The sequence below is a fragment of the Apus apus genome, chromosome 23 (assembly GCF_020740795.1).
Source record: "Apus apus isolate bApuApu2 chromosome 23, bApuApu2.pri.cur, whole genome shotgun sequence".
Lineage (NCBI taxonomy): Eukaryota > Metazoa > Chordata > Aves > Apodiformes > Apodidae > Apus > Apus apus.
The window spans coordinates 2525540-2546172 of NC_067304.1; the positions used below are offsets into that span (position 1 = coordinate 2525540).

General features: G+C 63.2%; 2 protein-coding genes across 6 annotated transcripts; one reads left to right on the forward strand and one right to left on the reverse strand.

Moving 5' to 3' along the window:
* The first annotated feature begins 1028 nt into the window (after window positions 1-1028).
* Window positions 1029-5879, forward strand: SMPD2 (sphingomyelin phosphodiesterase 2). Its single transcript, XM_051639256.1, has 11 exons — window positions 1029-1086; window positions 2632-2725; window positions 3006-3102; window positions 3497-3573; window positions 3836-3929; window positions 4017-4106; window positions 4439-4521; window positions 4608-4740; window positions 4814-4918; window positions 5006-5162; window positions 5386-5879. Exons 2-11 carry the CDS (start codon window positions 2676-2678, stop codon window positions 5727-5729), a joined length of 1230 nt encoding a protein of 409 aa, XP_051495216.1. The 5' UTR covers window positions 1029-1086; window positions 2632-2675; the 3' UTR covers window positions 5730-5879.
* Window positions 5880-6140: 261 nt separating this feature from the next.
* On the reverse strand, window positions 6141-20282 carry MICAL1 (microtubule associated monooxygenase, calponin and LIM domain containing 1). Of its 5 annotated transcripts, none has more exons than XM_051639167.1 (26): window positions 19957-20282; window positions 15652-15856; window positions 15295-15573; window positions 14351-14558; window positions 14115-14231; window positions 13823-13921; window positions 13589-13744; window positions 13248-13348; window positions 12488-12745; window positions 11946-12061; window positions 11732-11858; window positions 11437-11509; window positions 10838-10988; window positions 10546-10733; window positions 10316-10425; window positions 10173-10223; window positions 10007-10084; window positions 9526-9694; window positions 9345-9406; window positions 8759-9197; window positions 8585-8661; window positions 8320-8418; window positions 8120-8213; window positions 7924-8023; window positions 7758-7831; window positions 6141-7655 (listed from the first exon to the last, which is right to left on the reverse strand). In XM_051639167.1, the coding sequence occupies exons 3-26, from the start codon at window positions 15553-15555 to the stop codon at window positions 7525-7527; spliced, it is 3339 nt and encodes a 1112-aa protein (XP_051495127.1). In that variant the 5' UTR covers window positions 15556-15573; window positions 15652-15856; window positions 19957-20282; the 3' UTR covers window positions 6141-7524. The 5 variants fall into 5 exon arrangements, with proteins under 5 accessions (XP_051495127.1, XP_051495129.1, XP_051495125.1 ...); XM_051639169.1 differs by lacking the exon at window positions 19957-20282 and adding an exon at window positions 19243-19341 and having other exon boundaries at window positions 8123-8213; XM_051639165.1 differs by lacking the exon at window positions 19957-20282 and adding an exon at window positions 19243-19341.
* Window positions 20283-20633: the final 351 nt, after the last annotated feature.

A 20633-nucleotide genomic window follows, 5' to 3' on the forward strand; every position in this document is an offset into this window, starting at 1 on the left:
CAGTGGGTTTGCACATCTGGAGTCCCCAACCCAAGAAGGACATGGGTCCTGTTGGATCGTGGCCATTAAAATGATCTGAGGGCTGGAGCACCTGCCTTATGAAGACAGGCTGGGGGAGTTGGGGTGGTTCAGCCTGGAGAAGAGAGAAGACCCTGGGGGGACCTTAGAGCACCTTCCAGTGCCTGAAGGGGCCTGTAGGGAGGCTGGGGAAGAGCTGCTCACAAGGACATGCAATGATAGGACAAGGGGTGATGGTTTTAAGCTAGAAAAGGGTAGATTGAGGTTGGACAGTAGGGAAAAGTTCTTTCATATGAGGGTGGTGGATCAGTGGAACAGGCTGCCTAGAGAGGTGGTGGGGACCTCATCCTGGAGACATTCAGGGTGAGGCTTGATGGGGCTCTGAGCAAGGTGGTCTGGTTGGAGATGTCCCTGCTTATTGTAGGGGGGCTGGACTAGAGGAGCTTTAGAGGTCCCTTCCAACCCAAGACATTCCATGATTCTATGATCCCAAACACCTCTAGGCTGATACCCAAATGCTGGCAAACCACTGCCCTGCTGCTGTCTCTCTAGACTAGATGTCCCCGAAGGAGGTGGGGGGACCCAGAGCCCCCTCCTCCCGCTGCCACCCCCTCCCCTGCTCTGTGCCATGGGTAGGTGGGGGGGTCCTGCAGAGAATCCCAGACTGGTTTGGGCTGGAGTGGGTTATCAGGGAAGATCCTACAGGCCTCTGAAGAGATGGAAGGAGGGAGCCTGAACAGGGAAAAGCAGTCGGAGCTGCTCTGGGGAGGTGCTGAGCAGGGCAGGACCCCGCGCCATGTGCAGATGCATCCCAGGGGAAGGGCTGTGCCGAGCCCCCCTGACCCCGGCATCCCCCACCCCGTGCACCCCCAGCTCCAATGCACCCCGTGACACCGCACCCCGCGCCTGTCCCGTCGCTCCCGGTCCCGCACCCGCCCCGCACCCCGCCCCGCTCCGCCCCCGGCCCGGCCGCCCCGGCCCCTTCCCTTTCCCTTCCCTCCCTTTCCGCACCGCTGCCTGCCGGGACGCGTAGTCCCGGGGCTCCGCGCCGTTCCCGGCCCGATCCAGGTCCGTTCCCGCTCCCTGTCCCGCTCCCGCTCCCATTCCCGGCTCCTCCTGTTGCCCCGCGGTCCCGTCCCGGCTCCTCCCGTCGCTCCGATCCCCCTTTTCCTCCCTCCTCGCCCCGTTCCCGTTCCGCCAGCCCCGCCTGTTGCTCCGCGGTCCCGTCCCGGCTCCGCTCGCCGTTCCCGGGGGATATGACGGGGGGGGCTGCGCTGCCCGCGAGGGGGGCGGGAGCGGCGGGGGGGGCAGCCCTGGCGGGGGACACCGGGGTGAGCGCGGGGCAGGAGGGACCAGCCCCTCGGCAATCCCGGCGGGAGCAGGCAGAGCCCGGCTGCCTGTGCCTGCTGCCTGTGCCTGCTGCCTGTTCCTGGCTGCCTGTACCTGCTGCCTGTGCCTGCTGCCTGTGCCTGCTGCCTGTACCTGCTGCCTGTTCCTGCTGCCTGTACCTGCTGCCTGTGCCTGCTGCCTGTTCCTGGCTGCCTGTACCTGCTGCCTGTGCCTGCTGCCTGTGCCTGCTGCCTGTACCTGCTGCCTGTGCCTGCTGCCTGTACCTGGCTGCCTGCTGCCTGTGCCTGCTGCCTGTACCTGCTGCCTGTGCCTGCTGCCTGTACCTGCTGCCTGTTCCTGGCTGCCTGTACCTGCTGCCTGTGCCTGCTGCCTGTGCCTGCTGCCTGTACCTGCTGCCTGTGCCTGCTGCCTGTTCCTGGCTGCCTGTACCTGCTGCCTGTTCCTGGCTGCCTGTACCTGCTGCCTGTGCCTGCTGCCTGTGCCTGCTGCCTGTACCTGCTGCCTGTGCCTGCTGCCTGTGCCTGCTGCCTGTTCCTGGCTGCCTGTACCTGCTGCCTGTGCCTGCTGCCTGTGCCTGCTGCCTGTACCTGCTGCCTGTGCCTGCTGCCTGTGCCTGCTGCCTGTTCCTGGCTGCCTGTACCTGCTGCCTGTGCCTGCTGCCTGTGCCTGCTGCCTGTACCTGCTGCCTGTGCCTGCTGCCTGTGCCTGCTGCCTGTACCTGCTGCCTGTTCCTGGCTGCCTGTGCCTGCTGCCTGTTCCTGGCTGCCTGTACCTGCTGCCTGTGCCTGCTGCCTGTGCCCCGCTACCCCTTCCCCAGCAACCCGGATTTGCTCTTTTGGGGTAAATCTTAGCACAGACAGAGGGGCCCGAGGCTTGGGAGAAGGGGCGCTGGCAGAGCTGGGTCCCCCCGGGATTTGGGGTCTACACAAGTAGCTTCCCAGAGGGGGGGTGGGTGCTGGGGTGTCCTGTGCCGGTGCCTCCCAGCACCGCTTGGAACCCCTGTTTAAAGTCCAGCCTGGAAGGTGACACGCTGCAGGACAAGGGCTTGGAGACTTGTTCCCCACCCCGTGCCTACTGGTGTCCCCACCCGCGGGATGGAGGGGTCACCTGTGGGGTTTTGGGGTGCATGGGTCCCTGTTTGGGGACAAGTTGGGGTTTGGGATGGATGGGCTTTGCAGGTGGGAGAGGAGGGGGTGGCTTGCTGGGTCTGTCCTGTGCCCTTCACGGCTGCCAGGAGCTGTCACCCCAACCTGGACCCCACAGGACCCCCCCAGCCCAGTGTTGTCCCAGAGAAGCCCTGGTGAGCGATGGCAGGAGAACCCCCCCTGCAGCTCCGCGTCTTCGACCTCAACTGCTGGTGAGTCCAGGGTTTGTCAGAGCTGTGCAGGTGGGGACAGGGGGACCCACACCAGGTGAAGGGTACCCCCCCTTGGGGTCACCATGTCCCCTTCCTTTTGGAGTCACACCACTCTCCCAGCCCCACAGGGTCAAGAGAGTCCCAATGTCCCCCCGTGGCCCTTTTCTTCTACTCTCCCATCCTCCCCAGTCTGCACCCTGCCCAGACCACCCCCCCCTCCCCCATTCTGGACCCATCACTGTGTCCCCCCACCCTGTGACATCCCACCCCCCCCCGGCAGGGCCATCCGCTACCTGAGCAAGCGGCGGCAGGAGCGTGTCCAGCTCATCGGGGACAAGCTGCGCCGGGAGGGCTTCGACCTGGCGCTGCTGCAGGAGGTGAGGGCAGCCTGTGAGATGAGTGCGTCTGTTCTCAGCCCATGAGATGAGTATGTCTGTTCTCAGCCCATGAGATGAGTATGTCTGTTCTCAGCCCATGAAATGAGTGTATCTGTTCTCAGCCCATGAGATGAGTGTGTCTGTTCTCAGCCCATGAGATGAGTGCGTCTGTTCTCAGCCCATGAAATGAGTGTGTCTGTTCTCAGCCCATGAGATGAGTGTGTCTGTTCTCAGCCCATGAAATGAGTGTGTCTGTTCTCAGCCCATGAGATGAGTGTGTCTGTTCTCAGCCCATGAAATGAGTGTGTCTGTTCTCAGCCCATGAGATGAGTGTGTCTGTTCTCAGCCCATGAAATGAGTGCACCTGTTCTCAGCCCATCCCACTGTCCTCCAGGTGTGGAGTGAGCAGGACTACAAAGACCTGAAGGCGAAGCTGGCAGGCTGCTACCCCTTCTCCCATTATTTCCAGAGGTGAGAGGGGCCAGGCCACCCCCCTCCCCGGGGCTGTCCCTGGGCCGGTGGCAGGGCTGTGCCATGTCCTTGGTGTTTGCCACCTGGAGAGACGGGTGCAGGTGCTGTAGGTCACCTCTGTCTCCATGCCTGGAATGTGGGATGGCCGTGGGAGCACAATGGGATCCAGGCATCCAGGGAGCCCCCTTGGCTTGGGGCTCAGGGGGGTGGCAGCAGGAGGGGGGACCCCACTTCCTGACTGTGCTTTTTTCCCCTCCTGCAGCGGGGTGATTGGCAGTGGCCTCTGCGTCTTCTCCAGGTTCCCCATCCTGGACACCTTCCTGTACCAGTACTCATTGAACGGGTACCCCTACATGGTGAGGAGGGTGGGGGGCACTTGGTGCCCAGTGCCTGGCCCCACAGAGCCTCACTGGCCCCCCACCCCCTTCCCTTCCCCTCCACAGCTCCAGCACGGGGACTGGTTCTGTGGCAAGTCCGTCGGCCTCGTCATCATTAAGATCTCTGGGATCATCTTCAATGTCTATGTCACCCACGTGAGCACCCCGGGAAAGGACCTGGCATGGGGTGGGGACAATGGGGAGGAGGGGGACAAGTGGCCCTACCCCTCCTTTGCTGTCCCTTTGCTTTAACCACTGCTCAGCACTATCTGTCCTGGGGCCATACACGGATTTAAGGAAATATTTCTCGGGGAGGGGATGGTGACCCCCCCAACTTGGCTGTCCCCAGGGGGATGGGATGAAGGCAGGGGTCAGACAGACCCCAAAGGGACCATCTAGAGGGGCTGGGGGGGGGTGTTGCAGGGAGCCTGGGAGCAGGACAGGTGCCAGCATGGGGGTGATGGCTGCTTTGCCCCCCACCTCTCCAGCTGCACGCCGAGTACTGCCGAGAGAAGGACGCCTACCTGCCCCACCGCCTGGTGCAGGCCTGGGAGCTGGCACAGTTCATCCGGTGAGCAGGCGTGGGGTGAGAGCAGGGCTTCCCAGTAATCCCAGCCTGGCCTGGGGAAGGGGATCAGCCATCCCGTGTCCCCTCAGTCACACCTCGAAGGCAGCTGATGTGGTGCTGCTGGGAGGGGACCTGAACATGCACCCCGAGGACGTGGGCATCCGGCTGCTGCGGGGCTGGACGGGGCTGCGGGACGCCTTCGCCGAGGCCACACGCTTTGAGGTGAGTGGCCACGGGTGAGTGGGGTCCTGGGGTACACCCAGAGCCCCCCACCCACCTGGGTGTTTGCTCCCAGGGCTGTGAGGACGGCTGCACCCTCGTCCCCAGCAACTGCTTCACTGTCAAGGCTGAGCTGCTGCCCTTCCCGCTGGGCATCCGCATCGACTACATCCTCTACAAGGTAACAGGGGGACCCTCAGCCACTGGCTGTGGGTGACAGGGGGGGTGACACTGGCATGACCCCCCCCCCCCCCGTCCCCTCGCCCAGGCCATCTCCAGCTTCACAGTGAAGTGTGAAGAACTGAAGACCACCAAGGGGACAGCCCCAGGTGTGGACATCCCCCTCTCCGACCACGAAGCCGTGATGGCAACACTGCACATCGAGAGGCAGGGACAGGCTGTGGGTGCCCCCCTCAGCAGCACTGGTAAGTTGGGGGGGGGAAACACTGCCAGAGCCCCCCACGTACCGGGTGTTGGGCTCTTGGATGGACTGACTGGAGTGGGGTGGAGTTTTGGGGGATGTTTCCTTTTTCTTCGGGCATCTCTTGGGGCGCAAGTGCACCCTCACCGAGAGGTGCACGGGGGAGAAAAGAGGGGCGCAAGGCGGGGAGGATGTCACCCCCCCTGAGCCAGCCCTGTCCCCCGCAGAGCCGAGGCTGGTGGACGTGGTGACAGAGGCCCGGACAGAGGTGGAGCTGGGGCTGCGGGCGGCGCGGCGGCAGCGGTACTCCTCGGGCAGGATGGCCGTGCTGGCCCTGCTGCTCCTGCTGCTGCAGGCGGCGGCCGTGCTGGGCACGCTGGTGGGGCTGGGGGCTGGGCAGCCCTTCCCCAAGCTCTCCTTCTCCCTCCTGGCCTTCCTGGCCATCGGCATCCTCCTCCTGGCCGCCGGCCTCCACGTCTTCCACACCATGGAGGTGAAGATGCTGCAGGGCACCGAGCAGCAGATGCGGATGGTGCTGCGGGCGCTGCAGGAGCAGCCCAGCCATGGCTGAGAGGGGGCCCTGGGAGGGGTCCCAGCCCTGGGGGGGGGTCCCACCCTGTGTGTCCCCTCATCCCCAGCCCCATCCTGGCCCCTTTTTTTAGCCCATGTGTTTTTAGCTGAGCAGCGCTGCGGCCGGCTCGGTAGCGCGAGTTCGACAGCTGCCTCCTTGGGGGGGGGTGGGGGAAGAGGGGACATTAAGATTTTTTTTGGGGGGGTAGATTTGTCACATTGGCCCCCGCAGGAACCAGAGGAGGTGGTTTTTAATTGCTGGTTTTTTAATATACACTTTCTAACCAGAGGGACCCACTGGTGTGGCCGGGAGGCTCGAGGGGCTCAGCACCCCCTCCCCCCTCACCTGGGGAACCTCAGGGGCTCCTGGTGGGAACCTGGTGACTGGTCTGGCAACTGGATTGGACTTGGGTAGAAAATAAAGGTGGTGTTTTAGCCCTTGGCACCAGTCAGGGAGGCTTTATTCGAGGGCAGGGGGGAATTGCAGCAGGAGAGTAGGGCTGGTACAAACCAAAGGCAGGCAGGAGGGTGTGGGGAAGCACAGGATGAGGGCTGAGCATGGGGGGGGACCCATGCCCAGGACCTACCCCCCCCCCACTCCATGCCCATCACAGCACCATTTGGCATGGAGCTCACCCCACAACAACTGGGGACTCCAGAAAGGTCTGAGAGGTCTGTGCAAAGGCCACTGTGGCATCGTCAAGCAGGAGAAACCCCAAAGGGGCAAGGACATGGCCACCAGTGTCCCTTGTCACACAATGCCAGCCCTGGGCAATCCCCTTGGGGAGCTACTGGACCAAAAAAAAACCTTCTGTGGTCCTGAGGCCTTTCAGGGGGGCTTCTGTCCCTGGTTTCTGCAGTACATGTGGCACCCAACAGCAGCTATGCAGAGTGGTGGGAGCAGCCCAGGCTGTCACTGGCCCCACTTGTAGAACCAGATATCCCTGGCTGGGATCGATGTCCCTGGAAGAGATGGATGTTCCAGGCTGGGATGGATGTCTTGGGTTCAGATGGATATCCCAGGCTGGGATGAATGTCCTGTGTTAGGATGGATGTCCTCATCTGGAATGGATGTCCCAGGCTAGGATGGATGTCCTCAGCTGGGAAGGATGTCTCAGGGTGACTTCCAAGGGTTACTCCCTCCATGTCTGGCATCTGCACTGTCACCTGCCTTTGGTGACCATGGTCACATCCTTGCTGCAGGGAGTGAAGCCCTTCAGTGTCAGTGGCACAGGGCTGGGTGTTGATGGAGCCACCTCCCCTCGGCACCAGGTGCTGCCAGAGCCTGTCCTGAGGCTCAGCCCGAGCACGGGGGTCTCAGCCAGACAAGGCCCTTCCGATGCAGTGGCCAGATCTCCAGGCAGTGTCCCCTGAGAGTGGTGACAGCTGTGGGACCTCCTGCACGGGGCAAGACCCCCATTTTCCCAGGGGGCTTCCTCCTTTAGCAGCCCCAGGCAGAGTCACCACAACCCTCGTGTTTTGTAGCCCCCCAACCCCAAATCTTGTTTTCAAGCAAGCACAAGGCAAAGGCAGTCCAGCCAAGCGCGGGGACCCCCCTCTCTGCACCCCAAAACCGGGGGGGGGGAGGGGCTGCTCCTCCATGTCTCCCCACACAGCGGGTCCAGCCCCTGCATGGCAAGCGGGGACCTGGATTTGCTGCAGCAGCTGCCCACGGGCAGCTCAGGCATCACCACCTTCAGGAGCAGCTCAGGGTGATGCTCAGCTGGGTGGGTGGGGGTGCTGCTTGTCCCCCCCCCACCCCAGGGAGGAATCAGCAGGTGCTGGGGCTGCACGGATCAGGCCTGGAGCTCGCTGAGCCTCTTCTCCTCCTGGAGGTGGATGAGGACGTTGCGCTTGTTCACCACCTCCAGCAGCTGCCCCAGGATCTCCTGCTCGGCTGCGCGGTCCTCGGGTGTCTTCAGGGATTCTGTGGGGACAGGGGGCTGGAGCAGGGCTGGGCTGGGGGGCACAGCCCCTGGCTCTGCTCCCCTCACCATGCACAGGGAACCCCCATGTGCTGGCAACTCACCCTCCTTGTTCATGTAGCCCCGGAGCTTGTGGTCGAGCTGCCACTGCTGCTCCTCCAGCTTCAGCTCCTGCACCCTGTGGGGAGGGAAGTGGGGGGCTGGGCTCGAGGGGAGGGCCTGGGGGGGGAGCCGAGCCCCCACACCCAGCCAGGGAGCAGCCCCCCTTACGCAATCATGAGGTCTGACTCCTCAGACACCAGATAGTTCTTCTTCTGGACCAGGTAGAGCAGCTGGTTCATCCACTGTGTCTTCTTGTCGGCTGGGGTGTCTGTTTGGGGGGGGGATTGGCATGAGCAGGGCACAGACCCCTTGGCTGGGTGTGGGGGGGGGTGGGGTCACAGTGTCCTCTCCACCCTGATCTTACCACCTTCATCCCGGAGTAACTTCTCCAGTTTGATTCCCTGCTGCTCCAGGTCCCGGTAGGTCACGTCGATCTCCTCCAGCCTCCTCTGGATGGACTGCAAGGGAAGGGCAGTGCTTGCCCACAGGCTGGCACCTCCCTGCACGGGGCCACCAGCAGAGGGATGGAGGGGACAGGGACCTGGCTCTGCCCCATGGGGTTACCTGGGCTTTGCAGAACCGCTTCATCTGGGCTTCCCTGGCCCGGCGGGTCAGTGTGCGCTTCCAGGTGGGATATTTCTCCTCCTCTCCTGGCTCCAGGCACTGCGAAGGGACCGTGGCACAGGCAGGAGGTCAGTCCCTCTGCTGGGAACCTCCTGCCCCCAGCACAGCAGGACCCAGTGCTTTGGTGACAGGAGACACCACCAAGAGCCCCAGTGACCCCCCCCAAGGCTGGTGGGAGCTGCTGCTCCTCAGGGAAACCACCCACCAACTCTGCCATGATGCCAAGGTCTGTGCCTTCCTCCTCCTCCTCCTCCTCTTCCTCACTGTCACTCTCCTCCAAAGCTGCCGCAAGAAAAGAGCCATTTTGAGCCATTGCCTCACAAGCAAGACCTGGGGCACTGCAGGGTACCAGAGGGAGCTCTGGCTTGCAGCCACCTACCTTCCTCCACCATCTCCTCCCCCTCCTCCTCCTCCCAGGAGCCCTGTCTCTGCCATGGGGCAGGGAGGGCCTCGAATGCTGCTTGGAGCCGCAGACGTGCTGGCTTTGGTGGTGGCTCAAGCTCTGCTTCACCAGTGAGGTTCAGCGTGGACAGCTTGAGCTTCTCCAGGGGTGTGAGGACGATCTTCCTCCTGCCCCCGCTCTCCTCACCCTCCTCCACCACCTCCTGGGGCTCTGCTTTCGGACCCTCCTCTTCCTCCCTTGCATCCTCCCCGGGCTGTGCCAGCAGCTCCTGCTCCTCCACGTCTCCAGCACCTGCAGCATCCTCTGGCTCTGCCTCCAGCTGTGGGGCTGGTGGTGGAGACTTCGGGGGGCTGGGTGCTCCCTCTTTGGGGGACACAGACAGGCTCCCGGCGGCTGAAGCTGGGTGGGCAGCACCCTATGGCAGAGCCAGTGGCAGAGGGTGGGGGGGATGCAGCATGGGGCTGTGCCCAAGCACACACACACACACACACACACACACACCCTTTCCCCACCTCCTCCTTCTGCCTCTCCCCATCACCCGTGGGGACCCACGGCGACTCACCCCCTCGGGCAGCTGATCCATGCTGGGCGGATTGGGGCCGTGAAGCGAGCAGTAAAAATGACCTGGAGAGAACCCAAAACCCCCCGTCTGAGAACCCAAACCCCGCCCCCCGTGTCTGATGCACCTGCGAGCTGCTGCCTCCAGCCCTTCCCCACCCCTCTCCCCAGCGCCCTCCTCTCACCGTCCTCCTGCTGGAAGGTGTAGTCCCCCAGGCGCAGGGTGGTCCCGCACTGCCAGCACTGGAAGCAGCCGCGGTGGAAGAAGCGTCCCTGGGCGCTGGATCGCTCCAGGATGTAGACGCGGCGGCCACAGAAGTAGCAGGCGTCGCTGCTGTCCCCACGGCACGTTGGCTGCAGGGGGCAGAGGACAGGTCGGGGGTGGCACCAGGGTGTTGGCACCCACCCTGCCCCCCGGGGGGTGTTCCGAGAGGGGTGGGGGGGTGCTTTGCCTCTCTTGCAGGGGTGGGTCTGGGGTGCTGGAGACAGGGTTGCTGGCACGGGGGAGGGAGCGGCAAGTCTTGGCTCCGGAAAACCAGTTGGGTCAGGAAACAGGCAGGGAGGAGTCGGGAGCCCGTGGGCGTTCACTTGCACAGCCCAAGTCCCAGCCCTTGGCTTGGCCCCACCGGTGCCCCCCGTCCCCCCCCCCCCCCCCCAGGCACCCACCTGCCCTGGGTCCGTGGTGGCAGTTTGTGGCGGCTCGTGGGAACCATCTGGAGTGTCTCCATCCAGCCCTGTGTCCAGCTACGAGCAACCCGAGGTCAGCCCCCCTGCTCTCCCACCCCAACTGCCCCCTGCAGAGCATCCCTGGAGACCCCCGGGGCAGTCCCACCTCAGGGTCCCTGCGGATCCTCTTGGCTTCAGCATCCTTCTGGGCCTCATCCTACCAATGCAAAGGTTAGGATGGGGGGGGGGGGGACACGACACGTGGTTTTTGGGGTGTCGGGAGGGTCTGGGTGGAGGGAAACCCCTCACCTGGGCACGTTTGTGGGTCAGGGTCCGGCTCTTCTGCAGTTTGCTGAGGAAGAGGATGGCCCCTCGTGTGCCCCGGGGAGACAGTGGCTTCTTGCTGACCTCCTCCACATCTGCACAGAGGGGACATGGCCATGCTGGTGGCATCCACCTTGCAAGGGGAGGCAGGGGGGGGCACCCAGCCAGCCCTGGTGAGGCTCAGGGTGGGCTAAAACCTCCCCAAAATCTCCTACCTGGAGAGGTCTTGAAAGCTTCATAGAACTGGCTGAGGTAGGTGATGAGGCCCAGGCGGTCGGGCTCTGCCATGGTGGCCATCTCAGTGCTGGAGAGCACTGGTTGGATGCCCAGCTCCTGCTCTGCCACGTCCAGCACCATCTGGTGGGTCCGGATGGGATCCTGGGGGTCCACGGAATCAAAGTCCCTGTAGGGAGACATGGGTGCTATCTGGGTTGGCCTGGCAGTGGGGTGGAGGTCCCGGGGAGGGGGGTGGAGGTCCCAGGGAGGGGGGGGGTCCCGGGCACTCACAGCAGGTTGGGGTGGAAGCGGTGGATGAGGGCACAGAGGGCCAGGCCACTGGTCCAGGAGGTGGTGAAGTCGGTCACGGCCACGCCGCGGTACCCGGCCGTGCTGGCCTGGCACCAGCTCAGCAGCTCTTCGTAGGCATCTCCAGAGACAGCTGGGGGAGGTGACACGTGTCCTCAGCCCAAAGAGGCAGGGGACACCCCTCCAGCCTGCTCCCACCCCCCAAGCATCAGTGCTTTGGTGAGGAAGGGGTCCCATGGGAGTGACACAACCACCCACACCCCCCTTCCAAGGGCTCAATAAATGAGTTGATAAAAGTATCCCTCGATATTTCACGGGGTGAACAGTTTGGGTCAGAAGCAAAGGCAGCTGGGGAGGCCGTGTCCCCCCGGGGGGTGTGGGCAGAGGGAAGGGAAACCAGCGGTGCCACCAAGATAGGAACACAGCTGCTGCAGGGAGGAGCTTGGTGGCCAGCTGGACACCGGCCAGAGCTGGAGAAAAGAAGGATGAGGAGGAAAATCAGGGCAGGAGCTGCCCTGGCACGGGCTGCTGGGAGGAAAAGGGGGTCCTGGAGCCTGTGGGGCAGGACTGGCTGCTCCTACCAGTGCTGAGCCGGTTGTCGCTCTTCCTCTTGTGATCCACCTCCACCATGCCCACCAGGTAGAGGTCCCGGACCTGCCAGTGGGGACACAGTGGTGGCAGGTCACCACCTGCACAAAGCCAGCAGCACCATGCAGGGAGTTGGGACCCCTGGACGCCCCCCCACACCTCCCCAGAATCACCACAGGTGATGCATTAAATCCCCTGGGGACCAACAGCTTCAACCTGGCAGCCTCTGGGGACAGGGGACCATAGAAATTGGTGTCACCCTGATGCCTGGGGACCTGGGTCAGGTACCTGGTGGGCTTTGATGGCCTGCAGGTTGATGTTGGGGTAGCGCGTGGCCGGGTCGATGCTGTACTGGCTGATGTTCTTGTTGGTGTTGTCCGGGGAGGTCTGCGAGAGGTGCTGGTAGATGCTCTCCCTGGATGCAAGGGACAGGGCTGGACTCAGTGCCACCATCCTCACCCACTCCAGCACCAGCAGGATGGGGAGGGGGACACATACTCACCGCTCAGCCAGCACCTCCAGCGGGGGGGTCCCGGCCGCCCAGCGCCGCACCATCCATGCGGCGTCGAAGGCAGCAAGGAAACCCCTGGCCACGCCGGTGCCCAAGGGCCAGAAGGGCTGTGGAGGGAAAGGTGGAGAGAGGTGGAGATGGAGCTGGAGCTACATGGCCAGTCAGGGCAGCTGGGAGGAGGCCAGGAGCTGCCAGGCTTGGCCAGGGATGAAAGCAGGGAGCGGCGGCGGGACAGGGAGATGTCACCTCCCCGGCTGGTATGGCCGCGTCTGGGGAGGAGCTGGGCTGCTCCTCCACCCCAAACCCATCTCAGATCTCCAGGGAAAGGGAGAACCCCAACCCATCCCAGATCTCCAGGGAAAGGGAGAACCCCACTGAAGCATCCCACTACTGGGAACTGGGGAGCCTGTCCCCTGGGATTGGGTGCACGGGGCAGTCAGGATGAGAAGAGCTCAGGGAATATCCTGTAACCAAAGCAGCTTGCAGGGCGAGGGGAAACTGAGGCACAGAGGGTGCTGCAAGGGGACCCTCACCTCCACCAAGCAGTCTCCCACCAGCCCGAGGAGCAGGCGGGCCCCGTTGTGCTCCCGCACCAGCGCCGCGTTCTCCGAGCGTGTCATGCAGGTGAAGTCGAACATGTCGACGTCCGGCTGGTCCCGGTGGTTGAGGGCAAAGTCCAGCTGGGGCAGGCAGTAGTGGGTAGAGAAGTTGGCAGCTTCTTTGGCGTAGCTGAGGAGGGCGTCCCGGTTCACATTCTCCGGGGACAGGAGGCTCTCGATGTTTGCCTTGTCCTGCAGGGATGGGATGGAGCCCGATGGATGCAGAAGGTGTTTCATGGAATCCCAGAATCCCAGACTGGTTTGGGTTGGAAGGGACCTTCAAGATCACCCAGTCCCAACCCCCTGCATGGGAAGGTGCTCTAAGGTCTCCCTGGAGCCTTCTCTTCTCCAGGCTGAACACCCCAGCTCTCCCAGCCTGTCTCCAGAGCAGAGCTGCTCCAGCCCTCGGATCATCTTGGTCCCGCCTGTATTGGGGGCTCCAGAACTGGATGCAGTACTCCAGGTGGGGTCTCACAGGAGCAGACTAGAGGAGAACCACCTCCCTTCACCCGTGTTTGCTCCCCCAGCTCTGGGTGTAGCTGTGCTGCTCAGCTTGGTGCTGTCAGCCCTCCAAAAGGAGATTTTCCCCTGGCATGAGACACTGCTCTGCTGAAGCCATCACCCCCCCAGGGGTGCACCGCCAAACCAGCACCCAGGATTTGCATCCCACCCTCCAGGATCCTGCCCCCCTCACCTGGAGGATGACCCCTTTGTTGAGCAGGCTCTGCTTCTTGGCCGTCATCACAAAATAGTGAGTGTCATCCTTGTAGTAGACGATGTTTTCCAGGTCAATGCCTGGTGATGGGGAAGGGGCTGAGTTGAGCCATGGGGAAGAGCCAGGACCATGGGGAAGAGCCAGGACCATGGGGAACCCCCACACCAGGCTCAGCCACCAAATGTCCCCTTCAATGGGGTACCACGGGGTGGGGGGGGGAAGGAGACATGCATCCCATCACACAAGGGGCATCCCAGGGCTGAGCCTCCGGTTGCACCAGGATGGGACGGGGACCCCTCAGCACCCCTGGGGCCACCGACCTGTTTTGTTGTAGAGGTTTTGGAAGAACTTCTGGTTGTAGATTCTGGCCACGCCGCTGATCTCGGCCACCTCCACCTCGGCCCGGCTGTGGCGGTTGATGAAGTTGGTGGTGATGCCAATGGCCAGTTTCCCCCGCGTCTCCTTCCGCTTGAACCCTGCCGGGATAGAGAGGGGTGAGCCCCCACCCAGCCCCCCCATACCAGTTCAGGGGCGCAGGGACCCGCCGCTGTCACCTTCAGGGACAAATTTGCCGCCACCAGCTGAGATGAGGACATCGAACTCGTAGTTGCTGAGGGGAGAGGAGCTGGGCTGCAGCACCGCCCGCCAGCCGCCTGCAGGGAGAGGGACGGTCACGAGCGTGCTGGTTCTCAGCTGGGACCTGCTCCAGGGTGGGAACAGTGTTGCATCTCATCCCCTCCCAAAAAGCCATGCCCCGGGCGAGCAGAGGGACTGGGGGAGGGCTCAGAGTGGCCACCTGCATCCCTGTCCTTGTCCCCAGGGATGCCACCCACGGCGATGCCTTACCCTGTCCATTTGCCTTGTCCCCGGGGGGGACAAGGCCCTTGAACTGCACATTGATGTGCACCTCCACCCCCAGGAGCAAAGCCACCTTCAGCAGGATCAGCTGGAGCTGCCGGATACCTGGGAAGGGAGAGGGACCACTCAGGGCTGCACCCTCTGTCCCTGGTCCCCAACCCCGGCGGTGCAGATCTTGGTTCCCCATCCCCTCAAAAAACCCCAGCAAACCCAAACCAACTCACTGATGTGGTCCAGCGTCCCGGTGCAGAAGCGCCCATAAAACTTCTTGGCACCCAGAGCCCGCAGGTCGTGGATGGTGAAGGGCCAGAGGTGCAGGACGTTGTTGCGGGAGAAGGTGTCCCTCTTCTCCAGCAGCACCACGCGGGCGCCCAGCAGGGCCAGCTCGATGGCCACCCTTAGCCCACAGGGACCAGCCCCCACCACCAGGCACTGCCGAGGGGACAAGGGGACAGTCACCCCCCAAGAGTTGGGGTTTGGGGATGGGGTAATTCCCCAGGGTGCTCAGCAGCATCTCCCCCTTTCCCGTGGTCGGGATCTGGCCCTCCCCGCTATCCCCTCTTTCCCCCTGGCTGGAAGCACCAAGTTTCCCTGCAAAGTGGGGGGCCCTGTGGGGTGTAAGGCTGCCTGAACCTTGGCTTGGCCCAGGGCAATAGCAGCAATCAAAGCTCTCGGGGAGATAAGGCAGGCACGTGTGTCACCTCCAGCAGCCCAGGAATGGGGACATTTCACCAGCAACAGGGTCAAAACCAGGGCTTTGATCTGCACAGGGCTGGGGGCACAACGAGGCACCAGAGATGGAGACAAAAGTCACCAGTCCCAGGACAGGGGAGCAGAAATAGGGACCTCCAGGGGAAAATCCTACCCCTGCATGTTCCTGCCCCCCTGGGAAGGGCTCAGCAGGTCCCTCTGCCCCTTTCCAGCCCCCCATGGGGTGACCCCTGTGAGGAGCAGCCAGGAGGAAGGACACTGCTGGCTGGGTGACACTAGTGTGACACCATCTCATGGGGAGGGAAGAGGTGCTAATTAACATCCTGCCCCATTAAGCCCCATCAACCCCCTGCCAGGCTCATCCCACATCTTCCCTGGGGTGGGGACCAAGATGCTTTCACCAGTTTCACCCTGGGGACAAGGACAGGGCAAGGAGAGACCCCCATGTCCCCAGTACCTTGGTGCTGGCACAGGCTGTGCCCTGGTCATAATCCTTGTGCCCAGCTTTTTTATCCAGCTTGCTCCAGAGGGCCTTGGCACTCCAGTAGTTGAGGGCAGCCTTGAGGCTGTGGTAGAGCTGGAGCCCATTGCCCTGCAGCCCCAGGTGCTGGCACAGCTCCCCAAAACAGCCCAGCACCTCCCGGCACTGCCCAGCGCGCAGGAACCTCTCGAACACGGCGTGGGCCGGGTTGCCCGGCTCGTCGGCTGCCACACTCATCCCTCCTCACCCAGCAGCCTGGCAAGAGGTGGCAGAGATAAGGGTGGAGGGACCCTCCTGGACCTCCCCCACCCTCAAGCCCACCCGATACCAGACCTGGTGCCTCGGCGCAAGGTTTCCCAGCTGAGGGGTGTCGTTGGGTGACGGAAAAAGCGGGGTCCTTTTCCAGGAGTGGCTGGAGGAGCCTCCCCCCCACCACGGGTGCTGCACCCGGAGAGCCACCGTGTCACCCTGCGGTGGTGACGTCAGGGGAGGGGACGGCTGCGGTGGCACCAAGTGGCTTCCTCCATACAGTGTGTACCTGCAGCAGCAGAGCAGAGTGAGGTGCTTTGGAGCAGAGAGGCCACTTCCTTCCTCTTCACCCCTGGCCTCGCTGAGGGAGGGACAGGGAGAGGGGGGGTTCCCAGCTGTGGTGGGTAAACTCCAGCTGGCCCAAAACCCAGTAAAACCCAGCCCTGGGGCAGGAGGGAGCAGGATTGGACCCATCCCACCAGCCTGGCTTCTGCAAGCAGAGCGGGGCGACTTCCCGACCCCAACTCCGCCTCTGCCACCCCCGGAGCGGGGCGGAAGCAGATTAACACAGAGGAAACGCCAGTGGGGAAAACAAAAAACAGCCAAACCACCAAAGAAATGACCCCATCACACCAGGATACCCACAGGAGGAGGGGTGCAGTGCATCCCCCCCCCACGGGCACCCCAAACCCCCCCCTTGTCGCCGGCATCTCACAGGGGACCAGCACTCCTTGCATCCCCCTCCTGCTCCCGGCACCATCTGATGCCCATCTCCACCTTGCCACCCCCAAACCCAAAGCTGATTCCTTTCTAGCCGTAGTCACCAACCCCCAGAGCTGGAAAATCTCCCCCAGCCCAGCAAAGCAGCCAGTAGAGACGTGGAGCTGCCAAGGAGGAACCGGTGGAGGAAGCCAGAGTGCTCCTACCTTTGAACCATCGCTCTTTGCCCTCTCCTGCTCGGCGTTACGGGCAGGCAGTGGCACCCCGAAGCCACCACAGGATGCCAGAGAGGGAAGGACACCGAGTCCAAGCCACACTGCCCTCCATGGGGCAGGGGAAAGCGGGCGTTGAAGCCTGAGCTTAAATTTCGTCCAGAAAGCCCAAATTCCGGGTGGGTTTCAAGTTCGGTCTCGCTCCAGCAGCTTCTGACACGGCACTTTGCAAGGCCAGCTGGAGCCACCGGGGATGCAAAGCAGTTCTGGAGGTCACCTTCCCTCCCCAGCATCACCGGCAGGAAATCCCGACAATTTAACCTCTTCCTTCCTGGGCAGACACAGCCATAAAGCATCCAGTCGGGCCGGAGTGGGAACTGTCACCGACCGGTCCCCAGAGGGGACAGAGGACGCGACCGACGCATTCTGAGACCGGGGGACTGATTTCTGCTCCTCCCCCGAACGCTGCCAGCGGGATGGAATGAGCCTGGGGAAACTGAGGCAGCACAGCACTGCAAACCTTACCGGAGAGTGCCTGCCCTCCTGCGGGAAGCTGCCCGGGAGGCTGCCCTGGCTGGCCGGGCTCCAGTGTCCTGCTCCAGTCCAGCAGGACGGGTTTTCCCCCGGGAGCTCAGGGGTTTTTCCCCCCTCTCGAGAGCTCACGGGTTTTTTTTCCCACCCCCGGGAGCTCACGTTCCTGCGCTGGCGCCTGCCAAGGCCACCAGGCAGCAGCCCCAGGGCGATGGGGCAGCAGAGCAGCCTCCTGGCAGCACCCGCTCCAGCATCACCAGCCCCTGGCTCCGAAAAAAAACCACCAAACCACATCTCAAGGCTTCAATTCCTACTGGATACGATGCCGGCGTGGAAAGGGGGGAGCACAGCGCCCGGGAAAGCTTTCAAGCCCCGGTGCTTTGGCAGGGAGGCTTGGAAGAGGCAGAACAACAAGCCTTGTGTTACAAGTTGCCTACAGAAACGATGCTCGTGCCGACACCGAGTCCCATTCGGCAGGAATCCCCCTCCACAACTGCAAGCAAGGACAGAACCCCCTCCGGGCTACTCACTTCCTGAAGCAAACAAACAGTTTTCAGCCCACAAAAGCCAGTGCCAGTGAGGAGGGGCACGGTGCTGGGTCAGGCTACCTCTGGTTCTGCTTTCCCCACGTTTTCCTTTTGCACTTATTCCTTTAAAACCACTCCCGCGAGCCGGGGGGAAGGGGGGGGCGGGCGTTGCAGCCAGTCCTGACTGGGCTCTCGTTAGGGTGGCTCCAGACATGCCAATGGGGACATCTCCCAGGGCTGGTACATGTGGAGCATCCCTGGAGCAGGGACACCCCCATCCCACTTTGCAATTCGAGGGTTCCACCCCCCTGCCCTCGCAGCCCCTTGGGGATTGGGGGTGGGGGAACCGCCCCAGGGGTGCTGGGCTGCTGGTGAGCTCATGTCTCCCAAGCACGTGGAAAATGGGGTGGGAAAGGACACGGCTCCATACGGAGCTAATGAAAGCTGGGAAGATCTCCAGCAGCAGCAGATCCCTCTCCAGCCGAGCCTCTCGCCGAGCCAGCCATGGATCAGGCTGCTCCACGTTTGGGATCCAGCCTGGAGAAACCTTGGGCTGGGCCCTGGGAAAAGTCGTTCCAGCAATTTTGGGGATGGCCCCACGGCCAGTGGGCAGGATGGAGGGTTTCTTCTGGCAGTCCAAGTCCAAAGGCTTTGACAAAGCTCCTGCTTTCCACCACTAGCCGAGCTGGGCCAGTGCCGGGAAGAGGGAAAGGCAGTGGGTGCTGCTATTCCGAGAGCTCAGGAAAAACATCCTAGGCTTGGGAATGGGCAGGGACATCACCACAGCCGACCCCATGGAAACCTGCCCTAATTTGTCTGGCTTTTAATCCTTGGAGGGAGGAGAAAAATCCCTGACGGCTGCTCTGGGTTGAGCTGGGAATGTGGGTGCAGGGCCACACCCCGGCTGAGCCCCCCTCTTGGCACGGGGCTGCAGGGAGAAGAAGGGCTGAAGAGAGGGGACAAACCTGCCACCAGCACCGGTGAGGGCAGAGACAGACACGACAGCTGCAGGGACGGGTGTCGCGGTGCAGAAGGTTCCCTTTCAAGGGTGCAGAAACCCCCCCGGGAAAGCACATGCCACAATCCCCCCCCTTCCCGGAGGTGCAGGTCCCACCCACCAGCAGAAGTGAACACTTCTGCGGGACATTTTGGCGTTGCCCCTTGAAGGGGATCCACAAACCACGTCCCAGGGAGCCCTGAGCAGAGACAACAACGGGAGGGGGAGCAAACCTGCCCCCCCCCCCCCCCCAGCTCATTTTGATTTTGCCCCCTGCTCAGCACCAGCCCCACGGAGGGAGATGCCTCTTGCAACCAAACTTTGGGGGGTTGCACGCGGCCAGGCTTCCCGGGAGAGGCTTTGGGAAGGCGGCAGCAGGAGACAAAGTGCTGCCCCTGCCCCCGAGCATCCCCGCTCCGCATCCCGGGGACAGGCAGGAGGACACGGCGGGGCTGAGCAACTCCCCACCCCCACCCCAGCACCCCAAAATCACCCCTCGGTTTTGCTACCCTCCTCATCCCCAGCAGGGCGGTGCCCGGAGCGACGCCGAAGGGACCCGGCTGGCGAGATGCTGTCCCCTCTGTCCCTACATCCGAGCGGAGGGAACACGGGAGTAGGGGAACACGGGGGCGGGGGACACCCTCCCTGACCCCCACCCCCAAGGATGCTCTGCCCATCTCCCACTCACCTCCAGAACCCTTCCGGAGGGGGAAACTGAGGCACAACCCCAGAGTTGGGGAGGGACTCAGGGCTGTTTGCAAGCCGGGCGAGGACGAGCAGGAAACGGGCTCCGGCTCCGCAAGCAGCTGCCGGCTGGTCCTGCCCTCCCCTCCCCTCCCCCACGGCCGGGGGGACCCAGGCGTCCGGGCAGCATGGAGGCGGTGCTGGGGGAGAGGGGGTGGGGGGTGGGTCGGGGGCGGCCCCGTGGGGGCGTCCCCCGGTTTTGTGCCGCTGCAAATTGTAGCTGCAATTGGGTGTTTTGCAGTCCTGGAGGCTGAACCCCCCCCCCCTCCTCACACCCCACATCCCCCCTCAAACCCCGCGAGTTTGGAGCAGCGGGACGGGGCGACGCTCAGCGCAACCCCGGCTGGGTTTGTTTGGGGTTGGTTTTGGGGGGATTTTTTATATATATATATATATAAATTTGGGGTGAGAAACCAGCCTTTTCGCAAAGCAAACACAAAGATTCGGATGATGAAAGCAAACCGCTTCGCTTTCCGCCCCGGCTCCGGCCGCTGCGCTGTGACTTCCCCCCCACCCCCGCAGCCAAAAATAGAGGGGGACCCACTCAGTGCCGCCCCCAGCCCCCCACCCGCGTCCCCAGCCCACCACAGCCCGCCTGGAAACTTTGAGGGTGATGTTTCCACCTGGGTGGGATTGTTCCCCAGTGGGGTGAGGGTACCTTGGGATGGAGGATGGAGCCGCCGGGGTCACCGAAGGTCGCTCCTGGCCGGTGTCTTTTGGGGTGTTCTGGCCGTGGTCTCTTCGGGGTGCTGAGGGCCTCTTGCCACGTGCTGGGGTGGGTGTCACAGCAAAGGGGCTGGAGGGCTGGTGACACACAGGGACAACCTGCCACGAGGCTGGGGGCGGTGACTCAGGGACACGGGGCGAGCTGGCATATGGGGCGTGGGCTACATGGGTCACCTGTGAGTCACCCGTGGCACTGCCGGAGGGCACGGAGAGCAAGCCCTGAGCCTCCATCCTCCTCCTTGGGGTCCTGGTGCAGAGCCCCCCACCACGGCCCCCTCGCAGCTCGGCTGGGCTGTTTCGAGCCCACCCGTCCCCCTGCACAGGTGCTGGGTGGGGGTGCAGTGGAGCCCACCCGTGTTTCAGGGCTGCGAGAGGCCGGGACGGACGCGGAAACGGGGCGTCTGTGCCAAATCAGGTGATTTTCCCAAGCATCGGAGCGGTCGGGAACAGCTCCCTCTGTTTGTGAGCTCGGTGATGGGAGGGGAAAGGCTGAACAATTTCCAGCCCCAGCTCCGTCCCCCCCCCCGCGAGCAGCAAAGGAGAATTGGATCTTAATTACAGCTCCCCAGGCAGCAGGGACCGAGGAGCTGCCGCGGTGGAGGGTGCCCG